Source organism: Trachurus japonicus, chromosome 9 (genome assembly GCF_045865225.1).
Source record: "Trachurus japonicus isolate A0001 chromosome 9, Traja_1.0".
NCBI classification, from domain to species: domain Eukaryota; kingdom Metazoa; phylum Chordata; class Actinopteri; order Carangiformes; family Carangidae; genus Trachurus; species Trachurus japonicus.
In genome coordinates this window covers 15,750,247-15,777,006 of record NC_140915.1, presented here as the reverse complement: position 1 = coordinate 15,777,006, position 26,760 = coordinate 15,750,247, and the positions used below count along the sequence as shown (strand labels likewise).

General features: G+C 42.8%; 2 protein-coding genes across 51 annotated transcripts in view; one reads left to right on the top strand and one right to left on the bottom strand.

Annotated features, from left to right (window-relative positions):
* LOC146981176 (nuclear factor 7, brain-like) overlaps positions 1-26,760 on the top strand; it is a 454,853-nt gene that overhangs the window by 67,115 nt on the left and 360,978 nt on the right. The gene's annotated exons all lie outside the window — the stretch shown is intronic.
* The window catches only part of camk2b1 (calcium/calmodulin-dependent protein kinase (CaM kinase) II beta 1), a 93,446-nt gene that overhangs the window by 46,582 nt on the left and 20,104 nt on the right, over positions 1-26,760 (bottom strand). For 39 of the 50 annotated variants that reach the window (XM_085786166.1, XM_085786171.1, XM_085786181.1 and 36 more), the window contains exons 6-12: positions 18,640-18,712; positions 6,859-6,961; positions 4,909-4,992; positions 4,649-4,743; positions 3,220-3,342; positions 3,020-3,103; positions 500-542 (exon numbers count right to left, since the gene is read on the bottom strand). In XM_085786166.1, the coding sequence (XP_085642292.1) occupies positions 500-542; positions 3,020-3,103; positions 3,220-3,342; positions 4,649-4,743; positions 4,909-4,992; positions 6,859-6,961; positions 18,640-18,712 (605 nt within the window). Of the gene's footprint in view, positions 1-499; positions 543-3,019; positions 3,104-3,219; positions 3,343-4,648; positions 4,744-4,908; positions 4,993-6,858; positions 6,962-12,322; positions 12,396-18,639; positions 18,713-26,760 lie in introns of all 50 variants that reach the window. The other 11 variants (XM_085786168.1, XM_085786170.1, XM_085786174.1 and 8 more) reach the window with 2 other exon arrangements.

Below are 26,760 nucleotides of genomic sequence, written 5' to 3'. Positions count from 1 at the left end.
ATGAAATGAAGATGTGATTTTGCTTAGGAGAGCATGCTCTGTAACCTTCACAATAAAATACATCTTATCGGTTTCAGGGAGACAACTGGGCGTGTGTCGCTGAATCTCCATAGTTACCAGTGTTTACAAGGTGCATGCCACCATTTGGACTCTGATTGTGTTTTCTGTCTTTAAAGTGATCCTCAAACTTCTGCTAAACACACGGATCAGTTTGTATTCACAGCAGCTACTCTGTTGTAAGGTGGACTACAACTCCAACATGGTGGCATGTCCCTCAAAACTTAAGACTGTAACAGATTTGTTTATATATTTAACAAACATTTAAATCCTTAAGTTCCTATACTTATCAGTATAACTGGCATGCAGACAAGAAAGTCTCTAGATTTTACAGGTAAAACTAAGATTGACTGATGTGGGGTCACGTACAGATTATGAATGGTAGATTCACAGTCGTGAGGGGGCGGGGCTACGAGTTTAACTTTGTCCAGGCAACACTTACCAGAGAAATTTCGAGAAACCAGCATGGTGGTAAGAATGGCCCCCTGAGGAGGAAACAAAGAAGACATGTTCAATTTTAACTCTTTGTTTTAAACTGTCCAGTATTATGTAAAATTAGATTTCATTGTCCTATTGATGGATTTCAGTTACGTGACATTCTTGTTGTGAGCGCCATCTTGGGTACCAACCGGGGATCTAGACACAGCTATGATCATTAGATTGTATGGGCTTTGATGAAGGATGTCTTAGTCTTAATTTCTCCATAACAAAATACTAACTCTACATTATACCGCTTATTACATGGATTATGAGTGAAATTATTAATTTCAGATGTAATGTTGATCAAAATACGACTTTTATCGACTTATAAATTGCATCATTTAGCGAATCTGTAAGTCCGGTGACTTTTGCTTGGTTGTGGCTAAATTATCCACAGAGATATGGAAACAGTTTGTATTCAGAAAGTGAGCCTGAAAACGAGCTGTGAGGACCTCCTGTAACTTTGTGATGTCACAAAAATGCAGTCATCATTCTCTACTGTCAACTATGCCCCAAGCTTCGCCCACTATCCACATCTTGCAGGATTTTGTTTCTTTGAGTGTTTTACCTGATAACACACAAGAAAAATGTAAAATACAGGACTGATAACTGGATATATAACACTATTGATATCTGTATTCAAATAAACCTCCATTTTTATCATTTTATGTCACTGACTGCTGTATTGCAGTGTTGATTAAAGCGTCTCTTAAAAGTTTCTGCAGACAAATCCTGACTCCTATCAGGTGAAACATAAAGTCCATTACACACAAAATCAGAAGAAAAACTCACATTGAAATAATGTAGGGGGTTTTAGAGTCAGTTCAAATATTCCTCAAATTACACAGGGAAAAAAAGCCATTTCAACATGCCTCTAGGAGAAGAATAACTCTTGTAGCTGCACAAATTTAGTGCAAAAGCATCAACAGTGGACTCAGACTGGCAGAGAGCAAAGCGAGGTTAGATCTGAATTGATTTAAAAAATGTCATTTTATTGTAAACTCGCTTGGAGCAGAGAATTTGTGCAGGGCTCAATTTGCAGGAGGAATAAAAAGCGACAGTGACATGATAAAGAAATAAAAGGGGAGGGGAGAGATGAGTAACGCAGCTAATCTTGACACTTTTCTCTCTGGAGAGATCGTTTTAAACTGGAGCTGATAACTTTTTATAGGGCTGTGAAAATGGCACCGTGTCGTATTTTAAGAGCGGTGGAGGGCGATGATAACACACAATACAAACACAGCAGAAGCCTGTATTATTAGTGTTACGTACATGAACAGAGCTGCAACGAAATGAAACTAATGAATGTGGGTTTAAATTTAGGTGCAGAGCCGATGCCCCAGAGTCTGACTGCACCGTTACAGTCACATCCTGTCAAGACAAATATCACATCCAGACACTTTTACATAAATCAGCCTGCGACGTTCAATATCGCCCCAGTCGTTTTCTTTGCTCTACTTTTGACACATGCACCTTCTCTCAACATGTTCTGTCTGTTCCTATTAGTCACTTGAAACAGGTTCAGCACGAACAAGCTGCTGCGTTTTGTACATTGTGTATGTCAAATTAACCGATCTGTCATATTTGCTTCGTGTATTATGCTCCTCCTGATGGTTTCTTGCCGTCGTCTGTTTGATTTTTTTTTAAAAAGGGGGAAAAAAGCCAAAGAGGATTGGTTCATGCAGGTGGCGTCTTGGCTGACTGGTTCGACATTTGCCTGCTGCAGCCACCTGTGTTTATGCTTCCAGCTTCCCATGTGCTGGTATGTGAGCCGAGCCGAGCCGAGCCGAGCTAGGGCTGGCCAAACACGGCAGGGAAACAGTGACGCGCTCCGTTGGCTAAGCTGCCGTGTCCACACAGAATATCATATTGGAAAGGTCTGAGTGATTCTTACACTGTCTTCTTTAAATAAAGACATTAGAATTACACTTTAAAGGGACAACGAGGAGTTTCTAATCGGTTATAAAAAAGTCTCACGTTAATGTGGATGAATCTCCGCTACCCACACTTGTTAATGGGCCCATTTTCGATAAATATATCATTCTGTCTCTATGGTTATTTTGTTACTATTAGTGGTGGCGGAGATGCTGGTCGAGCCGACCAGCGTTTCTTTACTTTCAGTTTCGCAACGAGTCATGAGAATAACGTAGCTGAATCGCCGTTTATGGTCGGAACTAAGACGGTATGTGAACCTCTTTGAACCTCTGACTTTAATTATTGATGAATGAAAACATGAGTCCGTCTTGCGCCGGTCAAAAGAATTTTACGGTGTGCGCGGAGGCTCATAAATGTAGTGTGAAAACGCTTCGCTTTTCCAAAACTCCTCGTTGTCCCTTTAAAGTGCTTTTAATCTGATTTTAAATGATCGCAAACACCACTTTGTGACCACAAAATGATGGGAAAGATGTAATACTGTCTTTATTTCAGCCTGTACTGGAGCAGAGGAAGAAGATGTGGGAGAGAGCGAGCTCTGCAAACAGACCTTGAGTTTCCTCCTCGCATTGAATTTCTTCAGGCACTCCACGGTCTCCTGTCTGTGCATCATAGACGCCACTGTGGATCGTTGCTGTGGAAAGAAAGAAGAAGAAGAGGAGGAGGAGGAGGATGAAGACAGAAGGACGACAGGAATTTAAGTTTTTTCTGTCTTTTATTTGACGTCTTGTCTGCTCGTCTGACACTTACGCAGACCCATGGGTGCTTGAGGGCCTCCTGAGCCGTGATCCTCTTGGCTGGGTTGATGGTCAGCATCTGGTTGATCAGGTTTTTGGCCTCTGGGGTGACTGTGTCCCACTCAGGGGACGGGAACTGGAGAGAAGAAACATACCGGTGATATCACATTCAGCGAAAGAAGCAGCAACAACAACCAGAGTCTTCACGTTTAACATGAGCTGAGCAAAGAAATGTATCAATATTTGAAATAAAAGTGCAAGAACGGTACAAAAAAATCAATATGTAGGAACAAATATAAAAAAACAACCTTCATGTAAGTAAAGAAAACCTTTAAATAAGTAAAACAAACAACTTTAACAACTTTAAAGTATTGAGATTGATTATCTGAAATGCTAACACTGAAGTCTCTCTTAACGCCGTCAGTCCGATATCCGATAAATACATTGGACCTGATCAGATACTGAATGGATCCTTATGAGCTATGATGAATGTTTCATTTGTCATTTGTCAAAGTGTTAATTTTAATATCCCATACCTATAAATAGAAAAAAGCTACATGTAAGGGGGCCAATGTTGGCACGATTAATCGCAATGTAATGGAAATTGCAGTATGGCCAAATGTAATATCCAAATAGCAGGAGCAGCAATTTGGAAAAATGTGTCACAACATTGTCAGACACACTCTGGCCAATAAATAGTAATATATATAAAAGTAAAAAAATATAAAAGTGAAAATGAAAACACAAATGCTGCTAGTTCAATTAAAATCTCAGCTCATATAATCACAATATGATGATTTTTTTGCACATCATGCAGACCTCATACTTGCATCTTTTCTTTTGTGCCTTTATTGCGTTGCGTGCACATGTGCTTTGGGTCAAAAGAGCAACAGCAGCATAACAAGCTGCACACGTCAGAGGCCGAATGTGAACTCAAGGATGATGCCAGTGTGCGTGTGCCTTCAACATTTAATCCACTGTGTCCTCCCCTCTGTGAGTGTGTGCCTGCTTTTTTTTCTTTTTTTAATATCACAGGGCCGGTTCCAAGCGCAGAGGCCTCCCGGCAATTTGTTAAGAGAGTCTAAACCCATCAGGTCCTGTTGTGTCTAGGTATAAATGTCAAGGTCTTTGCCCTGTGAGCCCACAATCAGTGCCAGAGTCGACCTCCCTCTCTCCCTCTCTCCCTCTCTCCCTCGCTCTCTGTATTTGGCATGGCGTTGAATGTGATCTAAGGTGAGACTCCCTCTCCTGCACCCCTGAAATATGAATGAGGTGACTGAGTTATGTAAGAGCTGCCAAAAAGGAACGAGGGCAGTGGGAGGAGAGGGGAGGGAGAGAGAGGAGAGGAGAGGAGAGGAGAGGAGAGGAGAGGAGAGGAGAAGAGAAGAGAAGAGAAGAAGAGGAGGAGGAGGAAGAGAGGAAGAGAGGAGGAGGAGACTCACATCGTAAGCCCCAGCCTTGATCTGCTGGTACAGCTTGTGCTGGTCCTCGTCCCAGAAAGGAGGGTAACCCACCAGCAGGATATAGAGGATCACCCCTGAGACACACACACAAACACATATGGACACACAAACAAACACACACACACACACAGAAAAAAAAACAAGATTTGTTAGAAAACAAGCTTCAGTGTGTGTTATTATATAGGGAATGCCATCCAGTGTGTGTGTGTTGGTAAGCGTGTGTGTGTCCCTGTGCTCACCGCAGGCCCAGATGTCCACAGGTTTGCCATATGCCTCCTTCCTCAGCACCTCAGGGGACAGGTACCCCGGTGTGCCGGCAAATCCTGCAGGAAAAACACAAACAAACACACACACAGAGTCACACACACACACACAGTCACATTATTGATTGACGTGTTTCAAAAGCAACAGATTGTGTAGCAGCGATCCCTGGATCACAGCTTGTGTAGAAAGCAAGATAATCTTCAGTAGAAGCTAAGACCAAGATCTTCAAGACAGATTTAAGGGCTCGAACGCTGCTGAGGTCGACTGATTCACTGACGGGCGAAGAGGTTTGTGGCGGAGAATCCAGGTGAGACGTGGACGTGCACCTCAATATCATCAGTTATCTCATTCACAGTTTTTGTAAATCTCCATTTAAGAAACAAGAACCTGCTGTGAAAATCTATATTAAATGTCCCGCGTAGTCTAAAGGTAGATGTCCACGTGTGTTGTGGTTATAAAGCAGCTCTAGGTTATATAATAATACTGTGACTGTATCAAACCCTCAGTCCACAGAGAAATACACATGGCATGTGTTTGGAAAATGAGCCGTAAAACGAGCTGTCAGGGTTTCTGTAACTTTGTGATGTCACAACAGCGCCAAGCCCCGCCCACCTGAACCTTACTCCTCTCCTACCGTGCAAGATTTGCTTTAAAGGGACAACGAGGAGATTCTATTTTGTTATAAAAAAGTCTCACGTTAATGTGGATGAATCTCCGCTACCCACACTTGTTAATGGCTCCATTTTCGATAAATATATTGTTTTGTCTCGATCGTTATTTTGTTATTATTAGTGGTGACGGAAATGCTGGTCGAGCCGACCAGCGTTTCCTTACTTTCGGTTTCACAGTGAGTCATGAGAATAACGCAGCCGAATCGCCATTTATGGTCGGAACTACGACGGTATGTGATCGTCTTAGAACCTCTGACTTTAATTATTGATGAATGAAAACATGAGTCCGTCTTGCGCCGGTCAAAAGAATTTTACGGTGTGCGCGGAGGCTCATAAATGTAGTGTGAAAACGCTTTGCTTTTCCAAAACTCCTCGTTGTCCCTTTAACTGAGTGAAACCTGCCATATTTTTCTATATTAATATTAATATTAATTAATATTAATCACTCAACTAGTCAGCCAATCAGAAGACAGAGCTCTAGAGAAGAGATGCAAAGTTACACTGAGGACTTTTGTTACTTCGTGATGTCACAACGAAGCCCCGCCCACCTGGACCCACCATCAAAACTCTTGCAGGATTTGGTTTCTCTCAGTGTTTTACCTGAAATCTGCTCTGAATTTATTGGAGCCAATCAGCTGATCAACTACATCGAGCTGTTTTTTTTAATTCTTAAAACCACAAGCGTTATCTTCTCATAGATCAACACTTCAAATAAAACACAGAAGAATAATGATTTTTTTTCTTTCCTTTTCTTTTTTAACCTATTTTCTTTCTGTATATGCTTTGATGATAAGACTTGATGAAATGTACATGTATGAGCTGTTTCTTCAAATAAAGTTTAATAGCAAAAAATATATATATATGGAGCTTTAAACTGTGAAGATGAGCAGGGGACTGATCCAGGTGTGTGTATAGTACTTGCACCTTTCAAAAGCAAAAAACTACAAAGAAAAAAAAAATCAAAAGTCTCTTTCACTGACAAAGACGTTCAATCTTTAAATAAGGAACAACGTGAGCTGAGGTAACACCAGAAACATCACTCGACACGTGTTTATAATTGGTGCATGAATCTCTGCAGCTCCTCGTCCACACGACCACACGAGGGAGCACGCGTTGAACATCAACTTGACATCAATGAGGTGATGTCGCTTTGTCAAAATGAATCCTCCAAAGTTACTTCATAACTCTCTTACTGTGTTTGTGTACTGTATGTGTGTGTGTGTGTGTGTGTGTGTGTGTGTGTGTTGTACCTACCAAACCAGGCCTGCTGATCGCCCTGCACCTCGATGGCCAGGCCAAAGTCGGCCAGCTTGACTGCGGCATTCTTACATTTGCTTGCCAGGAGCAGGTTCTCTGGCTACAGACGGGGGGGACACGGAGAGAAATACGGTTAATAAACATTTTTAAACGAAGGGTGGGGAAACAAAAACATGTATATACTGTATATACACACATGCACATCTGGAGGATCTGTTTTCACCACATACTGTACACAACAGACACAGATTTAATTCACATTAACTGACACAGACACATAAAAGCTAAACAATGAAAGTTAGTCCGCATTTCAGCAGAGTGTTAAACCCGGGCGGTCTGCAGTGCTTTTTCATCCTGGCCTCGTGCAGTCGGTGTGTGTGTGTGTGTGTGCACCGTGGTCTATAGGCTCCATCTCTGTGGCCCAGATAATGCAACCAGCCTCATTATTCTCTGTCAGAGGAGGCCTCTAATAATGGGCTGCTATCCCCACTGGCCCCTGCCTCTATCGCTCACTTTCGCTCTCTCTCATCTCACTTTACTGTTGCGTCTGTTGTTAAAAGGCAGCTGGCAATTCTGAAAGACAATTTAAGCGCAGCAGTGGGAGGTAGAGATAATAACTCATAAATAACATATTGATGATGTTGGACAAAAATCACAGGGTTACCTCCCTGCACATTACACAACTAGGAGTTAGTGTGAGTACTGGAGCTAAGCTGTACAGTAGATAGAGAAACAAATGAATGCATTGTTTTTAGGGGTGGGAATCTTTTACTATCTCATGATTCGATTCGATTCTGATTTTTGGGGCTACGATTCGATTCAAAATCTATTTTCGATTCAAAATGATTTGATTCACAATGATTCCTGCTTCAGTCTATCGGTGTGCAACGGATCCTCATGATCTACTCCAGTCTGCTTTGCAAGACAGAATGACTAAAGTGTCTTTTTCACATTTATTGAGTTTTAAACATTTATCCATGCTTAGATGGAATTGTTGAAACTGTTGCATGAAAACAACATCACATATTGCTTAAGTAACAAAATTAAAAGTGCCTCTTTATTTAAAAAAAAAAATAGTGCAGTTAAACATGCTGCCTTTTAAATTCTAAGGAAATGGAGGCCGACAGCCAGCAGATTTGTTTCATTTTTTAAAATCGATTTTGGGACATTTTATATCGATTCTGAATCGTATTGAACGAGAATTGCGATTCTCATGTGAATCGATTTTTTGGCACACCCCTAATTGTTTTGTTGCGGAGCCTTTGACAAGATGTGAAAAGCCTGATGGTGGCGTCTAAGGCCCCGCCGAGTGTTGTTGCATGCAGTAAGTTTTCTTGTGTCTTTCAGGGATTAAAAGTAACTCCCTTTAATGTCACTTGCACAACTCTCCTTTCTCTTCCAATTAGCTAGTGTGGCTGTTTCCTCAAGTGCACCGCTGTGCAAACATTACTGCATATGATGGAGGGGGGGGGAATGAGGACATTATATTTAGGCTGCATTTCTGTCACTGCCTCCCCTGCATTGCAGCAGCAGCAGCAGCAGCAACAGCAGCAGCATTGCTCGCCATCCTCCCTCTGCTCTCTCCCCTCAGCTCGATTGTTTAGAGGCAACAGAACGCTGTGTATTTAAAGCGCCAGGATGTTTAAAAGTGCAGCTTTTGAGCCTATAAGTAAAAGAGAGGGAAATGAAAAAGACAGCCACTGAGAGAGAGTGAGGGACGCTGAGAGAGCTCGGCAGTAATCCTGAGGCTCTGTGCCTACCTCGTGTCATCATCACATCCTCGCAGCTCTCTACCACTTGGTCAGGCTTTTTACGCTTTTGTAAACGGCAGAGTTAGGACTTGCCAACACTGCAGCAGTAAGATAATCCGTGAAAAAACGGATGTGGGTGGAAATTCTGATGAAGCCTGCATGTGCTTCCATCAAAAAGGTGCAGAGACACAATGTGAAGCATCAAGAGCCGAGACATTACAGCAGCTATCGGCGTCACTTTCCTGACAGAAGCTGCTCCGTCCTTGTCCATCTCCTCAGCGCTCACACACACTTCAAACACACACACATTTCAAACACACACACACACACACATGGCTGAACACACTGAGGACCAGAGCGAGTTAGGGGAGGGGGTGTGTGGAGGGAGAGGGGGTTGATGGGAGCACAGAGAGAGCTGTATTCTAGAGCAGGTCATGTGTGGGTGTTTGAAGTGGAACGATTCCCAGCTCTCTCTTCTCCTTTCTATCGCTCCGACTTCGTTGGATGTGGAGCTGCTGCGGCGTTCCTGACTAATTCCTTAAGAGAACATGGCAGAGATGCGGACCTCCAGTTTAAGCAGCACCGCTGAAGTGTGGTGAATTTTATTTTTTATTTTTTTATCCTGTCAGAAAAAGGGAGGCACTTGAGGAAACTTTTCTGATGCTTTTCCCAACTAGATACCTGACCAAAGTTAAAGGGATAGTTCAACATTTTGGCAATTTGGCCCATTGCCATAATCTAGTCATAGCAGTAGGTTCGTTACCTTTAATAGTAGGTGCAAGCTGTTTTTAGAACGGTGGAGCAGAGCCGCGAGCTGCTCAGAGCTGCGCTACGGAGGCTAATGGGATTTCTTGGTTTCCCTCATCAAACTCATCAAATACACAATCCAACAACTCCAAAACGATCTGGTGGACAAGTTGTGACCTGCACATTCACCACGCTATGAGATAATGAAGGAACGTTACAAGACAGAGTTGTTTTAGAGGTAAATTCATGCAAAACTGCTGATGCATGTTCCCGTCGGGGGCAGTTTTTCAGCAAGCAGTCTCTGCAAGTAAGTTAATAAGACAAAGGAGGCATTTTGGAGCCTGTATGACATATATATAATATTTCCTCTATTACAGTGTTGAGCAATTTGGTGTTTTTTTCTTTGCCACACATGTAGATCTGTTCACTGTGTTGTCATCTCATTTGCCATAACCCATTTCCTAATTTGAGGGCTCTTGTCACCCAGGCTGTCCTCAGTCATCACACTATGACCTATTGCATGAAATGCTCCACGACACTTGGGTGTGAAACCAGATCGTCGCGTCGGCTAAATAAAGAAATGGCCACAACGGTTCTGATAAACACAACGCGCCTTTGCTGGAATGCCTGGACTGACATTTGCATTGAAGAAGAAGTGCATCATTAGAGGATGCAATGAACACGCCTGCATGCACACACACACACACACACACACACACACACAATACAAAACAGCAACGAGGAGAGGAAACAGTTTGATTTCTATCAATGTCGACGCCGATTCTCACGCTGCTCAGATCTGTGGTTTGATCAGCGTCGAGCTAAATTTAAAAACTTGCACATGAGTCGTTGGTTTGCAGTTTTCACATTAACGAGGCCGCATTTCAGTCTCTGTGTACAAATCCTTAAAAAAAACACCAAACATCGACCGTTGGAACCATGTGATGTATAGGACGTCTACAAAAGACAGTTCGAAGAAGAAGCCGGTACAGGATTAGTAACTGGCTCTCAGTTTCCAAGGGGCCCTAAAAAAAACCTGTGCCACCTGCCAAGTCAGGCCGGTATAATAAACAAATGTGGCGACACGGCGAGTTAATTGGTGGCCGTTTACAGAGAAAGGGCCGTGACGTTCGCAGCAACCAAGGGTCATTAACTGATCTATAGCGGCAATCAGAGTACACAGGGAGGTGTCTGATAATCAATAGTCTGGTTTAATAGTCTCTCACTGACAAGTTAATGAAGCAGAGGTCACGTTAACGATAACATCCTCCCCTGGGTCTTTTTTTGTTGTTGCTGTTGTTGCACGGATCCATCATCGACCAGACCGGACCCTGTTCCAGAGAAGAGGAACAACAGAACAACAGGGACAGAGGGCGAGTGCACAGAGCTGGAGGCTGAGTGTGGCAGAGCAGAGCCGGAGGAAGGTTGATTGGTTGGTCGGGCAGAGGTGGTGGCGGTGGCGGTGTTTGACAGTCTCATTGTGACGGCCACAAAGCCACAAGGACGGTTATAGCTGCGAGTGGGAGGAGGAGGAGCCTCGAACGTGTGTTTCTATCTGCGTTTATAACATCCACAGCTTCTCATTGACTTATCATAGACACACACTGTAACACAGACTACACAGTTAACACACCCACAGATACCCCCCACCCACCGTAAGCTGGGGACACACTACACAATTCTCTTTTTTTTACCCACGATTCACAGTCGGGGCCTTGTCTGCACCAGTCAGCATTTGAGGTTGGGGACATTGGCACGGCAAGTTGGCGCAGAAATCTGTTACAGTAATGTGTGATGTGGTACGGATCAGAAAGTGTTTGAATTGTTTTTTGGGTCTGGACGCAATCAGGTAGTCTGTAGCTATACACATGTTGCCAATCGCCAATGAAAAAAGAGGGGGGTGGGACACAGGAAGTAGCGTCAGAAGCCAACGTCAACTCCGCCACATCTTGATCTCCGTACCATGATTCCTCACAGCAGCGAGACGTACGTCATCCATATCTGTGTCTCAATTCAGGAGCGGCATCTTTCGGCAGGGCGCATTTGAAGGCCGATTACGTCTCAGCGTCAGGACAAGGCCTGTCCCAATTTGAAGCCTCCTCGAATTGTGACCTTTTCTTGCCTGTTCTACGTGGCAGAGGCCTGCAACATGTACCCCACGGGGTGCCCACAAAAAATGTGTCTGGTAAAAATTACACTTTTATAAGTTAATGGATACGAAAATTGGAGAAAATAAATCATCATGGGCTTAATTTACATGTTTGGGAGGAGTTTGGTCTCCTCCAAGACCAGGAGAATAACGTTGTCGTTAGTGGCGCGGGTAACGGGTCTCTTTATTGATGGGTGGGGCGGGTCTGGATTAGATTTAGAGATGATCACGGGTAACTGGTCTCTTTACTGTCTGACGGTTTCCAAAATTGGACCCGTGCAGGACTCTGCTATGTGGACACGACGCACCTATTCTTCGTCACCTCTCGTATCCCTAGATTTTCACGTCAATTATTGGCCACCTAGCATGCTAGCTATCAGATTGTAGAGGCAGCTCTGCGCTGTAGCCGTGGTAGCCTCGCTTTGCGGTCGCCTTGGAGGTTTGGTCGCCCGTTGACCAGGGAGCTGAGGAGCCGTTGGGATAGAAAAAAAGCTGACACTTTCAAATGTCAACGTTAAGATGTTGATTGTGTTCGGACGCAAACAGGAAATGCTCCAAAGGCTAACTAAATGTGCAGTGCTGCGAAAGTTTGGTGTGTTCAGATGGCTTCAGTTGGTTTGACAAATCGTCTAGTTTAGTCTGTGATCCCTCATTTGGTGCAGCCGTTAAATCTGCGATCCCCAGTCGTCATAACAAAAATCTGCTGAAGCCAGTTGGTCGGTTTGTGTGTAGCGACTCTAAAAATCGACTGTGAGAATCGTGTAGTGCGTCCCCAGCTTTACACAGATGTTATAAGCATCACACCATCACTCACCTTCAGGTCCCGGTGCACCACGCCCATTTGATGGCAGTGAAGCACCGCCTCCAGGATCTGCTGGATGCAATGACTGCATGCAAACACCAAGGGGGGAGGGGGGCGAGGGGGGGCGCATGTTAGTCTGAGCAGCGCTTACAATCCCGTGCACAAGCCAGAGAGAGGGGGGAGGGAGGGGGGACAGAGAGGGGAGGGGAGGGGGTAGTGTGGGGGTTGTATGAGGTGTAGGTTTAAAGGACTCGTCTGTTGCTAAGCGTTCACATTCTTTAGCGACACAGATTAGGTTAAAGGGATAGTTCAACATTTTGGCAATTTGGCCCATTGCCATAATCCCTACAGTCATAGCAGTAGGTTCGTTACCTTTAATTGTCGGTGCAAGCTATTTTTAGAACAGCGGAGCAGAGCCGCGAGCTGCTCAGAGCTACGCTACGGAGGCTCATGGGATTTCTTTGTTTCCCTCATCAAACTCATCAAATACACAATCCAACAACTCCAAACTGCCCAACTCTGAACATGCATCAGAGGTTTTGCATGAATTTACCTCTAAAACAAGTTCTGTCTGGTATCGTTCTGTTATTATCTCATAGCGTGGTGAATGTGCAGGTCACAACTTGTCCACCAGAGCGTTTTGGAGTTGTTGGATTGTGTATTTGATGAGTTTGATGAGGGAAACAAAGAAATCCCATTAGCCTCTGTAGCGTAGCTCTGAGCAGCTCGCGGCTCTGCTCCGCCGTTCTAAAAATAGCTTGCACCAACAATTAAAGGTAACGAACCTACCTACCTAGGGATTATGGCAATGGGCCAATTTTCCAAAATGTTGAACTATCCCTTTAAAAGGTGAACTGTAAAATCTACAAAAACCTTTGTCAGTGATGTGTTTTTGGAGCGAGGGGGGGGGGACTGGATGTAGCTGGGGGGAGTGGGGGGGTGCTCTGCAACAGAAGACCCCTGCGAGTGGATTTATTCTGCAGCTAACCAACGAACATCGACTCCTCTGAACCCTGATCTTCTTGGATGAGCACATCCACGGACGTGCTCATCACGGAGGGCGTTGATGAAGGAGGTATAAGGGGAAGGAGTGAGTCATTGTGCAATTGATAACATTTAGAAGATGTGTTTGGGATCAACACCCCCTCCACCCCCCCGTCTGAGGGTCGGTTAGCGACCCGACACTAAAAATAAATAAAAACTCAAAAGTCCAGAACGGTGTGAGGGAAACCCAGGGAGGAGGGGGGAGGAAGAGGTGTGAGTGTATACAGAGTCAGGTAGGAGACACCTGTGAGCTGGGAACATGACATAATACAGTGTGTGATGACAGAGACAGCGTGTACATGTGTGTGTGTGTGTGTGTGTGTGTGTGTGTGTGTGTGTGTGTGTGTGTGTGTGAGTGTAGGTCCATGTGCATTGTGTTGGTCCAGCTATGGGAAGTCCTAAGCTTCACACACACCACACACACATCACACATACACACTTGTCTTGCTGATGATGTTGTGTTGTGTGATGATAAAAGCTCGACCGTGCATTTCTGCTTCCTGTGCACTGACTCGCTCCAAATGTATCCAAAAGTTCAGACTGAGGTTCGTTTGGGTGTTTGTTTGTGCCCAGTTGTGATGTTGTATTTTTAAATTTTTGTATATTTCTAGATATTGAGGAAGAGTCATATCCAGAAGAGACGAAGAGACGAACTTCACACTACAAAGGAGTTTTGAATGAGGCCAAACTTGAATGTTTAATTTACCTGATAACTATTATGGTTAAAATTTTTGAAAAATTAAAAAAAAAAAAAAAAAGAAGAAAAAAATATATTCGGGGTCTGAGAGGCTTTTAGTTGATGGAAAAAGATCCACTCTCTCTCTCTTTCTTATTTCACCGGCCCCTTCTCGAAATAAAGCTTCAGCTTCTTCTATGTGTTACTGTTTAAAGTTAATCTGAAAAATAAAAGATATCAAATTAAACTTTGTTATTTCAAACTGAAAAACAAATCACCCTCTTAAGTAATCAGCTATGTCTTGTGTTATTTTGCTTAATATTGAACCTTGATGGTAAAATATGACATTGATTTTTCTTTGTGAACTTAATTTGTGAATTAAAACTGACTAAAGAAAAAAAAATACTACTTATTATTTATTACATTGTGACTTGTCCCATTAAAATAACACAAAATAATTAAATGACAAATTGTGTCAATAGAAATAAACAAAAATATTTTTTTTCATTAGATACATTTCAATACATCTTATTTATTTCCAGGTTCAGACATATTGATTTGTCACAGACAGAAAAAAAACAGTCTGACTTTGAGAAACAGCTGGGCAGCTGTTAACTGACAGGCCATTAGTCTGATCGATCAGCTGCAGATGAGAGAGCAGCCGCCTGCCGACCTCCGTGTTGTCGAGGAGGAGGAGGACCGATAAAAGGAGCATCCCTTTGTCTCTGTGTGTGTGTCTGTGTGTGTGTAAGATGTGTGTGTCAATAGATGCAAACACACACAGAGAATAAAACAAGGTTGAATGTGAAGCTACGACTGTGACAGCATCGATTTCTCACAGCGCTGTGATAGAACAACAAGTCCCAGCAGCCAACCGACTTAAATCAAAGTCCTTTATTTGTTTTTTTGTTTTTTTTACTGTTAAAAAAAAACATGTTCACACTCAGGAATCTGTTTTGTTTTGGGGCGGAGAAAAAAATATCAGATTTTAAAATAAGGGTGTTGGTATTTTATTTTGAAGGGCTGGTGTTATGATCCCATTAAAAAATTATAACCGCAGCTCCGAGCGAAGCTTCGACCTTGACGTTTTTGTGGGATTTTTTTTTTCAGTTTATTTTACGCTAACACCGGGTGTGCCAGAGTTCACGGGTTGCCACAGCAACCACATCCGCATTGGATTATTGCTTACGCGCACGGGGCCTTGACGTTTGCATTATTTACTTAGTCATCTCGATTTTACTCGCATCTAATAGAAAAACCCTCCGCCCTCGTGTTTGGAGCAGTCTGGTGATTTTTAACTGTCATCTGATGCTTTATTTTCCCACATATGTTTATCTATATATATGGAAATGTAAGAAAATACAACTATTGTGAAAGCATGACGTGTGTGTGTGTGTGTGTGTGTGTGTGTGTGTGTGTGACCTGTGTCTTTAAATAATGAAGATTTTATGAGATTAAAACAAGTTTAGGCGTTTTTACATTTTACCAGCCTAAATGCAATGAATGTAAATAAATGTGTATTAATTTCAACTTTTTGTCAAATGTAACTGCAGCCAACTATTGTTTTCATTCTCAGTTAACCTGCTGTCTGTGTTTCCACTCAGTTGTTTAATCTATAAAGGATCAAAACTTTGCAAGAAAATGAACTTTACATCTCCAAATGTCTTGTTTCGCCCAACAACAACAACAACAACTCAAAAGCCGTGACTTGACGTGACAAAGAGGTCACAAGTCAGATTCAAACCCACACCCATGTGGTGCGCTCCCAATTTAAGATTCATTAAAAACGAATAACCTGACAATTAAAACTAAAATCAGATACTCGTCGTCGAGGTCACTGATTTGCAGGAGTCTGGCCAGTTTGCGAAATATCATAACAGGAGAGAAACAAGGCAGAGAGAGAGAGAGAGATAGAAACAGGAAGAGAAAGAGAGAGGGAGAGGGATAGAAAGATGGACTGGCATGGCTGTAAAGTTCAAAGCTATAAATTTGAATCCTGTGTCTTGTTTCTAAAGGTCTCCCAATGAATAAATACTGGGCAGGTCACATCTACGGCCCAAATACTAAGAGCTGTGTGTGTTGAGTGATCACTGGGAGCCAACAGCAGCACGTGGCTGCATGTGTCTGCAAATGTGCGGCCGAGGCTAAAACCACTTCCATCGTTTGATATGTGTGTGTGTGTGTGTGTGTGTGTGTGTTTGTGTGTGTGTGTGTGCGTGCGCGTGTGTGTGTGTGTTCTGGTGCACCCTCATTCATACATAAATGTCTTCCAGTGTGTTGGTATGCATGCAGTTCAATGTGTGTGTGTGTCCATCCTCCCCCACTTTGTCAGCTGTTGAGCTCTGTAACCCGCAGGGTGAGAATCCTGTGCATGTGTGTGTGCGTATGTGTGTGTCTGTGCATGCGTATGTGTGTGTGTCTGTGCGTGTGCGTTGCTCGAATGAGGGAGCTCATCCCAAACGTTCCTGTGTTAGTTAGCGGCTCAGGTTTGGTCCTGCTGTGGATATCACACCCAATCTCTGCTGTATTTTAAGACCCATCCTTGTCGCCCCTGTGTGTTTACAACAGCGTTTAACGTGAATCAGAAATCAGCTCGGAGATAAATCTGTGAACTTTACGTGAATTAAACTCATGCACACGGCTGCAAGACGACAGATATCCGAGCTGGATTTATTTTTTCACACTTGAATTTTGTGTACACACAGTTTGTGTGTGTGTAATCTGTTATAAGGTGTGTTTGTTTACAGATATGGTTTTCTCATGTCACATGTTTTGTTGTTATTGTTGTTTAATCTTCGCTGGAAGAGCAAAAAATAGAAACAAATGTCTGTCCAGCCGTATAAAAGTGAAGTAGAGACATGTTTCCTTCTATCATTGCATTTTTAAAAATTGTATTCAGTGTATTTTATTCTGTTCTAAAGCCTGATCAGAGACTGCAAATTAGCTGAAGCTAGACGTCTTATATCATCACATGTTCCCATTTTCTGTGGCAATGTTGTATGTATTGTCCCTGCTAAATGAACATTAAAATAAATAAATAAAAACTAAGTATTTCCTGCAACTTTGTGGGTTCATATTGTCAGAGAATATGCAAGTTTTTCTCATAAATTTGAACTTCAAACTTAAAGAACTTCTAATTTTAAACTTTTCTAAATCTTTGAATGAAAAGACCATTATAAATAGATAAGAACTGCTGCCAAAGGACGACTCCATAAGAGCTAGAATTACAGCCTCAATGGCTCCACGCCGCCGCCTCCGGCCAGTCAAGTTGCAGTTTCATTTTCTAGGCTTAGATAAAAGATATTCTGTCATAATTAAGTGTGTAAAATGTCCTGAGTTGTTGCAAAAGACGTGTCACAGTGACACAGTTTTCTGAGTGTTGCAATAAAAAAATAGAGCAGATTTCAGAGTAAAACACTCACCAAAACCAAATCCTGCAAGTGTTGGATGGAGGGTCCAGGTGGTGAGGGGGCGGGGCTTTGTTGTGACATCACAAAGTCACAGGAAGTCCTAATTGATCATTTTAAGGCTCGGTTTCTGAATAAAGGCTGTGTGCATTTCTCTGTGGACTGAGGCTTTGATATTTTCACAGTATTAATAATGAACCTAGAGCTGATCTATAATCAGAGAAGACATGGAAATTTCACTTTACACAAAATGGGACATTTGAGAATTGACTGAAAATTAAAAGCAGTTCATTTGTGGACTAGAGAGAATAGTAGAAACACACCAGTAGGCTGTCCGGTGGGGGGTTTATTATGACAATGCTGGTTTGAGTACGTATTGATGATTCTGAGCTGAAGATAAAAGCGTCTTCACACACAAAACGCCAGCTTAGAAGACGTGTAGAAGAATATCTTAAACCATAACAAGCCTTCATAGTGTTAAATGCATCAAGGCTCTTTTGTTGTGTGTGTGTGTTTTTTTTCTTTTGAGCTGGAGATATAAAGACGCACTTAAAAGCACAACGATCGATACAATAAAATAAACGATTCAAAGCCAGAGAGCGAAGGACGACGAGGAAAAGGAGGAGGAGGAGAAGGAGGGAGGGAAAAATCAATAAAGAACACAGTAAATAATTGTGTGTGTGTTTTTTATATATATATAATTAGTCTGGTGGGAGAAATTGATGGTTGTATGAGCACATGAGCAAACACTGGATATTTATTACACCTGAAGAAGGTCGTGTGTGTGTGTGTACAAGGCTCATTTATTGATTGATCAGGTTGTCAGTCAGTGCAACAGGAGCTTTCGTCATGTAGTTTGTTTGTAAGATGAGTGAAAAGAGGAGGAGGAGGAGGAGTGGGAGGAAGGGCGGGTGGGTAGGAGGAGGGGTGAGGCAGGTCAGGCGTCCTCCAATTAAAAACCAGAATAAAATACAATAAAAAAGCAAATAGGAAACATGAGAGCATACCAAGAAGACAAGTCGGACAGGCGGACGTCAGACAGGAACGACACGAACAGACGAGACGGAGGAGGAAGGAGGGAAGTAAGGGAAGGAAAGGAAGCAGGCAAAGGTCAGGGGGAGAGGGGGAGGGTGGGAGGGGGAGGGGGAGGAGGAGGAGGAGGAGGAGGTGAGGGATGCAGATGCTCCTCTACACATACTAACCTTCAGGTCCCTGTGCACTATGTCATGTTGGTGAATGTGATGGACACTGTCTAGAATCTGATGGATACAGTGACTGTGAAGACAAAACAGAGAGAGGAGGAGGAGGTGGAGGGAGAGGTGGAGGTGAAGGGCGGGAGGGAGGGATGGAGAAGAGGAGGAGGAGGAGGAGGAGGGATGAAGGTGGAGAGATGGAAGGGAGGAAGGTGAACAGAGTGACGAGCAGGGACGAATGTGAAATGAATAAGACGAAATTAAACACCAGGAAATTACAGGTTAGGTTAGAGGAGGCCAAGTGACAGAGGAACGAAGGAAGAGGAGGAGAGGAGAAGAGAAAGGAGGAGGAGGAGGAGGAAGGGAGGGAGATTGATGTCGATAGGAGATGTTGGAAAAGGGATCATGGGAGGGATGAATGCGGGTGAAGGAGACAAAAACGTTTCGATTTGCTTTTTCAAACATGATGAGAGAGACAAGAGTCTACCTGACAAAAATCACAACAACACTGAGAGAGGAGAAGAGAGGAGAGGAGAGGAGAGGAGAGGAGAGGAGAGGAGAGGAGAGGAGAGGAGAGGAGAGGAGAGGAGGAAAGGAAAGGAAATGGAAGGAAAAGAGAGGAGAGGAGAGGAAAATGAAAGGAAAGGTAAAAAGGAAGTGAGAGGAGAGGAGAGGAGAGGAGGAAATTGAAGGAAAGGAGAGGAGGGGGAAGAGGAGGAAAGAAGAGGAAAGGATGAGAGGATAAAGGAAAGGAAAAAAGGAAATGCAAGGAAAGGAGAGGAGAGGAGAAGAGAGAGGAGGCAAGGAAATAAAGGGAAATGGAAGAAAAGGAGAGGAGAGGAGAGGAGAGGAGAGGAGAGGAGAGGAGAGGAGAGAGGAGAGGAGAGGAGAGGAGAGGAGGAGAGGAGAGGAGGAAAGGAAAGGAAAGGAAAAAGGAAATGCAAGGAAAGGAGAGGAGAGGAGAAGAGAGAGGAGGAAAGGAAAGAAAAGGAGATGGAAGAAAAGGAGGAGGAGAGGAGAGGAGAGGAGAGGAGAGGAGAGGAGAGGAGAGGAGGGTAGAGAAGGGGAGGGGAGAGAAGGGGAGGGGAGAGGAGAGGAGAGGAGAGGAGAGGAGAGGAGAGGAGAGGAGAGGAGAGGAGAGGAGAGGAGAGGAGAGGAGAGGAGAGGAGAGGAGAGGAGAGGAGAGGAGGAAAAGAAAGGAAAGGAAATGGAAGGAAAGAAGAGGAGAGGAGAGGAAAAAAGTGACAGATTGTGAAAGAGAAGAGAGGACGGGGCTTTGAAGAGCAGAGAGAGATAAGAATACATGAAAGAGATGGAACACTTATGTATAGGATGAGACTGAATCATAGCAAACTGGTGGGCTGCTGCCAGGCTATTTTTCCATCACTAAAAAGGAAAACACATCAGTGTGTGTGTGTGTGTGTGTGTGTGTGTGTGTGTGTGTGTGTGTGTGTGTGTGTGTGTGTGTTATAAAGAGGTACACACACCTACCTCACTATTGTGTGTGTGCGTGTGTGTGTGCATTTTCAATAGGTGTGTATGTGGGTTTGGTGCAACGAGAACGTGTAATGTGCAGAATATGTGACTAATAACAGGCGCAAGGAGACAGGCAGCCTGCAGGATCCACACCCACACAGTGTCTAGTGAGTGGGAGGACGGAGAGAGAGAGAGAGAGAGGAATAGATACACATGCATGCTATCTCGCTCTCTCACACACACACACACACACACACACACACACACACTCACACATGTAGATAAACATCACATCCACACACACACACTCACACGGTGCCACTCCTCAGCATCTACAATACGTTTCTGTTCTGTTACTCGTGATTTCCTGACATTAAACCTTAAAGAGCGACGTCACGTAATGCAGCTTAAAAAATCTTGTTTTATTGTTTTTTCTTTAAGATTAAGATCAAGACTTTAACTTTAACACACATTTAACCTGAGATTTCTTCAGGCTGTGATATGGCGCCACATAAAGTTCAAACAAGGTTAAAATTTATAACCTGTGTGGGCGCTTTATTTATTTATTTTTTTCACCACTTTTAACTCTTTCGACAGCTTTAGCAGCTATAGCTCTTATCTATCTGATCTAATCTGATCTACATTCCTAAAGAAAGCAGAGACAGTTTTATTCAACTAACTGAACGCATCAGTTGCCTGGAAAATAATGGCGTCTATGGGAAGTTGGAAATCAGAGCTGGGAATGATGTAACATCCAGTTAGAAGTTGGTAACATGTCGGAGTGGCAACCCATTTGTTAGCTGTACAAAACACTATGTGACATTAGAGGTAGAAGTTGCTACAATTGATAAAATGACACAAAAATAAGACACAATGGCTAAAATCCTGTGTTGATGCATCTTGGATTGCAAGTTCAAGGTTACTGAAGTCCGAATTTCATCTTAAAGGAGATGCTCCTGGGAACTTGAAAAATCTAACTTCTGAAATTTTATAGAAGGCGCCAATGAAACATCACTGATTCCTCATCTAAATCAATCGATAACAATCCTGTTGTCTTTAATTGCAGGGCCTCTTTAAAGAGCAATGGATCCTTTCACAATTTCTCACCACATCCTACTCACCAATTCATGCAAAAACAATTTCACAGTGTACATCTCCGCCTCACACATAACTGTGAATGTGTATTAATGCATGATTTTCAATCTGACTGTTTGTCTTACGGAGAGGAAATGTGACTATTTGTTATCAAAAAATACCAAATAATTGAAAAGGGACTAAACGTGAACTCTGCAGGGAAGCTCAGATGGGCGTGCAGGACGGACTTGACCTCCGTCCGTCCGGGTCACATACTTATTAACAGATATCATAGGTGACATCATCATCGTCCACTCCCTGTTTCGTGCTCTGTTCTTCCAGGAAGGTCAAGTCTGCAGCTTAATAACAAATAACACACCTCTCTGCTTCATTTCTTCACCATGTCCCACTACTACACACACACACACAAACACACACACACCACCTGGTCCGTTCTTATGTTACTGTATAAACACATGAACCCCTGACCTGACCTGGCGGTGACCCCTGGTGAGTGGGATTCAGACACAGGAGAGCTTCGCTGCCCAAACCAAACTCATTATATCATTCTTAAAGGACCTTTCTGTTCATGAACTCCCAGTATGGACAAAGACAGAGCGAAACAAGTGCAGCTCTCCTCCTCCTCCTCCTCTTCCTTCTCCTTGTTGTCGCGCCGGCCAAGAAATGTGACTTGCTCAGCACTTTGAGCCACAATGTCCCACTGTTCCCTGCAGGAGCGTAAAGTGACACTGGGAGGAAAAAATCAAACACAGAGCCAGTCTGTGTCAAAGGAGGGCACCTTCTCTGTCTCTCTCATATGACCTGCGATTCTTAATTTTTTAAAACTTATTTCAAGGCTATGGTTCTTTTTTTTCTTTCTTTTTTTAAATCGCTGGTCAAAGTACAAGAGCACTGTGGTGGGCGGCAGGTAACAGGTCTGTTTACAGCTTTTGAAAAAGACGTCACAGCGAAGTTAGCAGGTTCATGTAGATGTACATCTGTGCCGATCGAAGCCAACTGATCAATCTATGTCGATTGAATGACCAATAAGTCAGTAGCATCGGTCCAAAACGAAAACATCGATCAGATATTGATATGTATGTAAGCATTTGTTTGATGCGCCTTTATTTTGAAATTCCCCTGGCTTTCTCTAATCTCGCTCCACCTAAGCGCAGACATATTCAAACTAAATGTGAGAAAATGTGACCAACACATCTTTGAGTGTGGTTTCATAGTTCACTCACAATATTTGAGACTCTAAATAGGAGAAAGGTTCACACTAAACAAACAGGAACTTAAAGAGGAACTAAGCAGGATTTCTCCCGTGGCTAGGCTACATTTTTACCTTAAGTTATTGTGATCGTTAACTACATGACTTGTGACTTGTTACGAGTGAGAACAACAGTGAGTGGCTCTTTTTCTTCCACCTGGTGTCTCATGGCTGAAAACCAACCTTGCAACATCAGTGCAGTTACTCGGTCACTGCCCCGGTGTCCCAGCTCTCGTCTCTGCGGCACCGCAACACAAACGTGCTCCGTAACCCGCAATCTTTTGTTAATGAGAGATTAAACTACAAAAATATACACGTCATAACATTGTATATGTTATATAACGTTATCCAACAAGCTCCATGTATTGATTTGTCGCCAGCTTGGCTATGCACATGGCCAGGAGGAGGGTTAGCAAAACAGAAAGCGACCAGACTTCCATAGCTCCTCTTTAATTTTTCAGTTTTCTTCTTTATATACATTGTTTTTACATTTAAAAGCCTGGTTGAGTCACATGATATTAGTCGTTTTTTTTGTGGTTTGACATGAATGAAAGTGATTGTGTTACTTCAGATGATGTTGTCTCATTTCGATCGAATACAATTGAGACTTTGTGGTATCGACAAACATCGAATTATTGTCGAATTGATATCATATCTTCTCATATCTGATCACATATGATAGATGGTCGATTTTTTTTTTCAGGTGGTACCTGATGGGATCTACAGCAGCTTTAGCACTAGACATAAAGACTGGTGGTTCTGTCACAGGTTGGCAGACTGATGCTTAAAGATGTGTTTATACTAAACAACTTAATAATTCAACAGCGCTGCACATGTGGGAGTTTTGTTATTTGTTTTTTTTTGTTTTTTTTCGGGGGGATCTGCTCCCGAGTGGATTCAGCTTCAGGTGCTAAATCACTTCCAGGTTTTACTTCTTCAGCTTCTCAAACGCTGCTGCTGCTGCAGAGAGACTGACAGAGTCTGACCGGGGGCGACAAGGTGGTGATGCAGCGCAGTTCGGGGTCTGTGTGAGTGTGTGTGTGTAAGAGAGACTAATTATTGTGGCTAATTAAAGTCCCACTTCTTGCAGGTCTCCAAGGGAGTGAGGGTGGAGGAAGGTGGGGGGGAGCTGGCCTCGATGACTGACATTCAGAGAGGAGTGTGTGTGTGTGTGTGTGTGTGTGTGTGTGTGTGTGTTATTCTCCCAGGGTTACAAGATGGGTGGGAAAGGCAGCAATCCCTGGGGGGTTCAGAGAGACGGTTATTAGTGCTGCAGCATCCACAAGGTGCATGGCAGCCCACACACACACACACACACAACCATCGCTACTAAATGTCAAACCCTGATCCTTATCTAAAGTCGACACTAAACCTAACTCCTTACACCGTATTGCTGAGACCTGAGGGTCTTTAGGTGTTTTTAATCCTGTGCTTCTTCAGTCCAGTTCAGCTGAACCCGGGTTCATTTTAATAAATCCTTTGTGCAGGTGTGGACTCAAACAGTCGAGCCCCTTTGGAGGAGAAGTTCTCAGTCCGGTCCCAAACAAACTACTGGAGCAGGTTATTTTTGGTTTTGAAAGGCTGAACTTGCAGTTATGAACTACACAGTTCCTGTAACCTTCTTCCTCCTTCACCTTCCTGCTCCAGCTGAACAATCAGACCAATAAAAACTTGACATTTTCTCTGTGTTAAAAAACAAACAAACTTGAAACAAACCTCTACAGGCATGTGGATGAGTTCTGTTCTCAAATAAGAGACATACAGTAAACCCTGCATTTACCAAACAGACAACAAATCCAGTCACAGTCTGGATAAACTGCATCGAGCTGATTAAACTTTTACATTTTTGCATCACTTGAGTGTTTGTTAAAGCTCTTCAGCATCAGACATGAAGAACACGACTGTGCTGTTTAATGCATTGGGGCAAATCACCTACACCATTAACAAATTTAAAAGCCTTAACCTTTATTTCAATAACTAGGAAATTGACTTTGGGCAACGACAGAAACCGTCGCCAACAAATTAAGTGACTAATCCGCACACAGCTGGAGGTTTTTCCACCAGAGTAACAGGGTTTAAAAAAATCTCTTGCAGTTTTTAAGAGAAACAAAACTCCTTGACTCTTTAAGCTTAATGACAGAGCTTTAATATTAATAAAAATGAATAAAATGCTACTTTTATTCTCTTAAAGATGCTTCACATTGCGAGTGGAGTGTTCACAACTAAACTGCACAACAGAGCTGCACTGGTTTGTTGACTACGTATCAGTTACAATGACGACAACACACACACACAAACACACGCACACTCACTCTTTCCTTTCACAGGGCAGCACACACACAGTATCTGGGTAGATGGTGTGTGTGCTGCCTGTTTATTTCCTAAACAGCTTAAGTTTTGAATCTAGTGACAGGAAGTCAGATTCCTGTATGACACATATCTTTGTCTGACTGCCTCAGACGGTGTAAACACACATTTTGACATTTAATGCAGATTATTTATTTATATATTATAAACATAACTCAAAACTCAACTTGAAAGAGCTGCATTCAGCTGAGGCTTTGTTCCAGGAGGGTCTCATTGCAGCCTGTGATCGTACCTGCATTGATTTGTATTGTTTATGATAGATGCAACAATTATTTGAGCACAACTGGCATTTACACAAACTTGGATAAATTCAGCACTTAAAAAGGGCAACAAAAAACCCCAGTGAGGGAGCAGAGAGCAGCGGATGCACTTTAAATAACAACGAAGCATTTGTGCAAGTTGCTCCCTGCAAATATGTTTTAAAAAAAATAGAGAATGTACTTTTACTTTTCAAGCTTCTTTTGTCATATTTTCAAGGAGCCAGGATTTGCAGTGTTTGTATTAAAAGAGAACCGATTACAAGATGTGACCTTTTCACTGTGAGTGACAGCTGTGTCGTACCAACTGACCAAATGTCCCTCAATATTTAGCTTTATCAATAATAATATATGATCCACCACAATCTATGAGCTAATTGGGTAGATTCATTCTGATTGGTGATTATTGTACTGAAGCACTGAAATATTTTACACTTTTTAATGTGCACAGTTAACATAAACCTGAAGCTAACAAGTGGCTCAGTTGTTAAACTGAGTATGAACCTATTCATGGATTACAAACACTGAATGGTGACACCTACTCAACTGTTTGTTAATGCAAAAATCCAATAGGCCAATCGCATGGCAGCAGCAGTTCGATATATAGATGTGTCTGAGACAATCTGCTGAAGTTCAAACTAAACATCAGCTGGTCTGAGTGTTTCAGAAACTGATGATCCACTGGGATTTTCATGCACGACCAACGACCATCTCTAGGTTTATAGAGGATGGTCTGAAAAGAGAAGATATCAATGATGGACCAATGCATCGGCAGAACATCAATATTGGTCGATGTTGACTGAAAATACTGATGACATTCACCGATGGCAGTAGCTGATGCATATCTGGTAAGTGGTATATTGTGCTGACTTTTTCTTTTTCTTTTTTTTTTGTGGGGACTGGGGAGGGGTCGTGACTCTGTCGAGATGCAAGAAGGCATGTGCACATTTAATTTGTTGAACTCAAGTGAGCAGAAAATGTCGATTGTGTGGGAGTAAAGAAGATTTCTTAGTTTCCTTTACACAAAAGAGAAATACAAAACTGAGAAAAAAACAGCATTGGCCATCCGCCAAATTGGTATCAGCCCAGAATTTCATAATTGATGCATTAGATTTGCCTTTTATGAACGGTTCAGGCAGGTGGTGCTGGTGTAGTGGTGTCACTTCAGGCCCATTGTGCCTCATTTAAACACCACGGCCTCTCATCTTCTAATGGACACTTCGGGTAGCAGCGAGTCCCAAAGCTACAATCATCTCAAACTGGTTTCTTGAACATGACAATGGAGTCAAACGGCCTTCGAGCTTTGACCTACTACGTGATGATAAATCATGTCAATATGGACCAAAACCTCAGAGGAGTGTTTCACAAACCTGGTCTTGGATCAGTTTCTAGTTGAAGGTATCAAAAAGATGTTGATTTTTTTCAACATAGAGAAAAAAAGAAAAGCTCAAGAGGCTAAAATAATAACAGCTTTCAACTCGACTAAAGCCAGTTGGACAAAATAAAAACACTTTTCTCAAATTACCTGCTGTTCAACAAGTCAAGCAGCTTCAGAACAGAGACCAGGGCTAAAGACACATGTTGACTGTGAGTCTCTACAAAAGCAGCTATTCAGCTCCAGTGTTAATGCTGCAGCTGAATGGACGAACGCCCACATCACAACTGACATGTTGCTTTTTTTTTCAA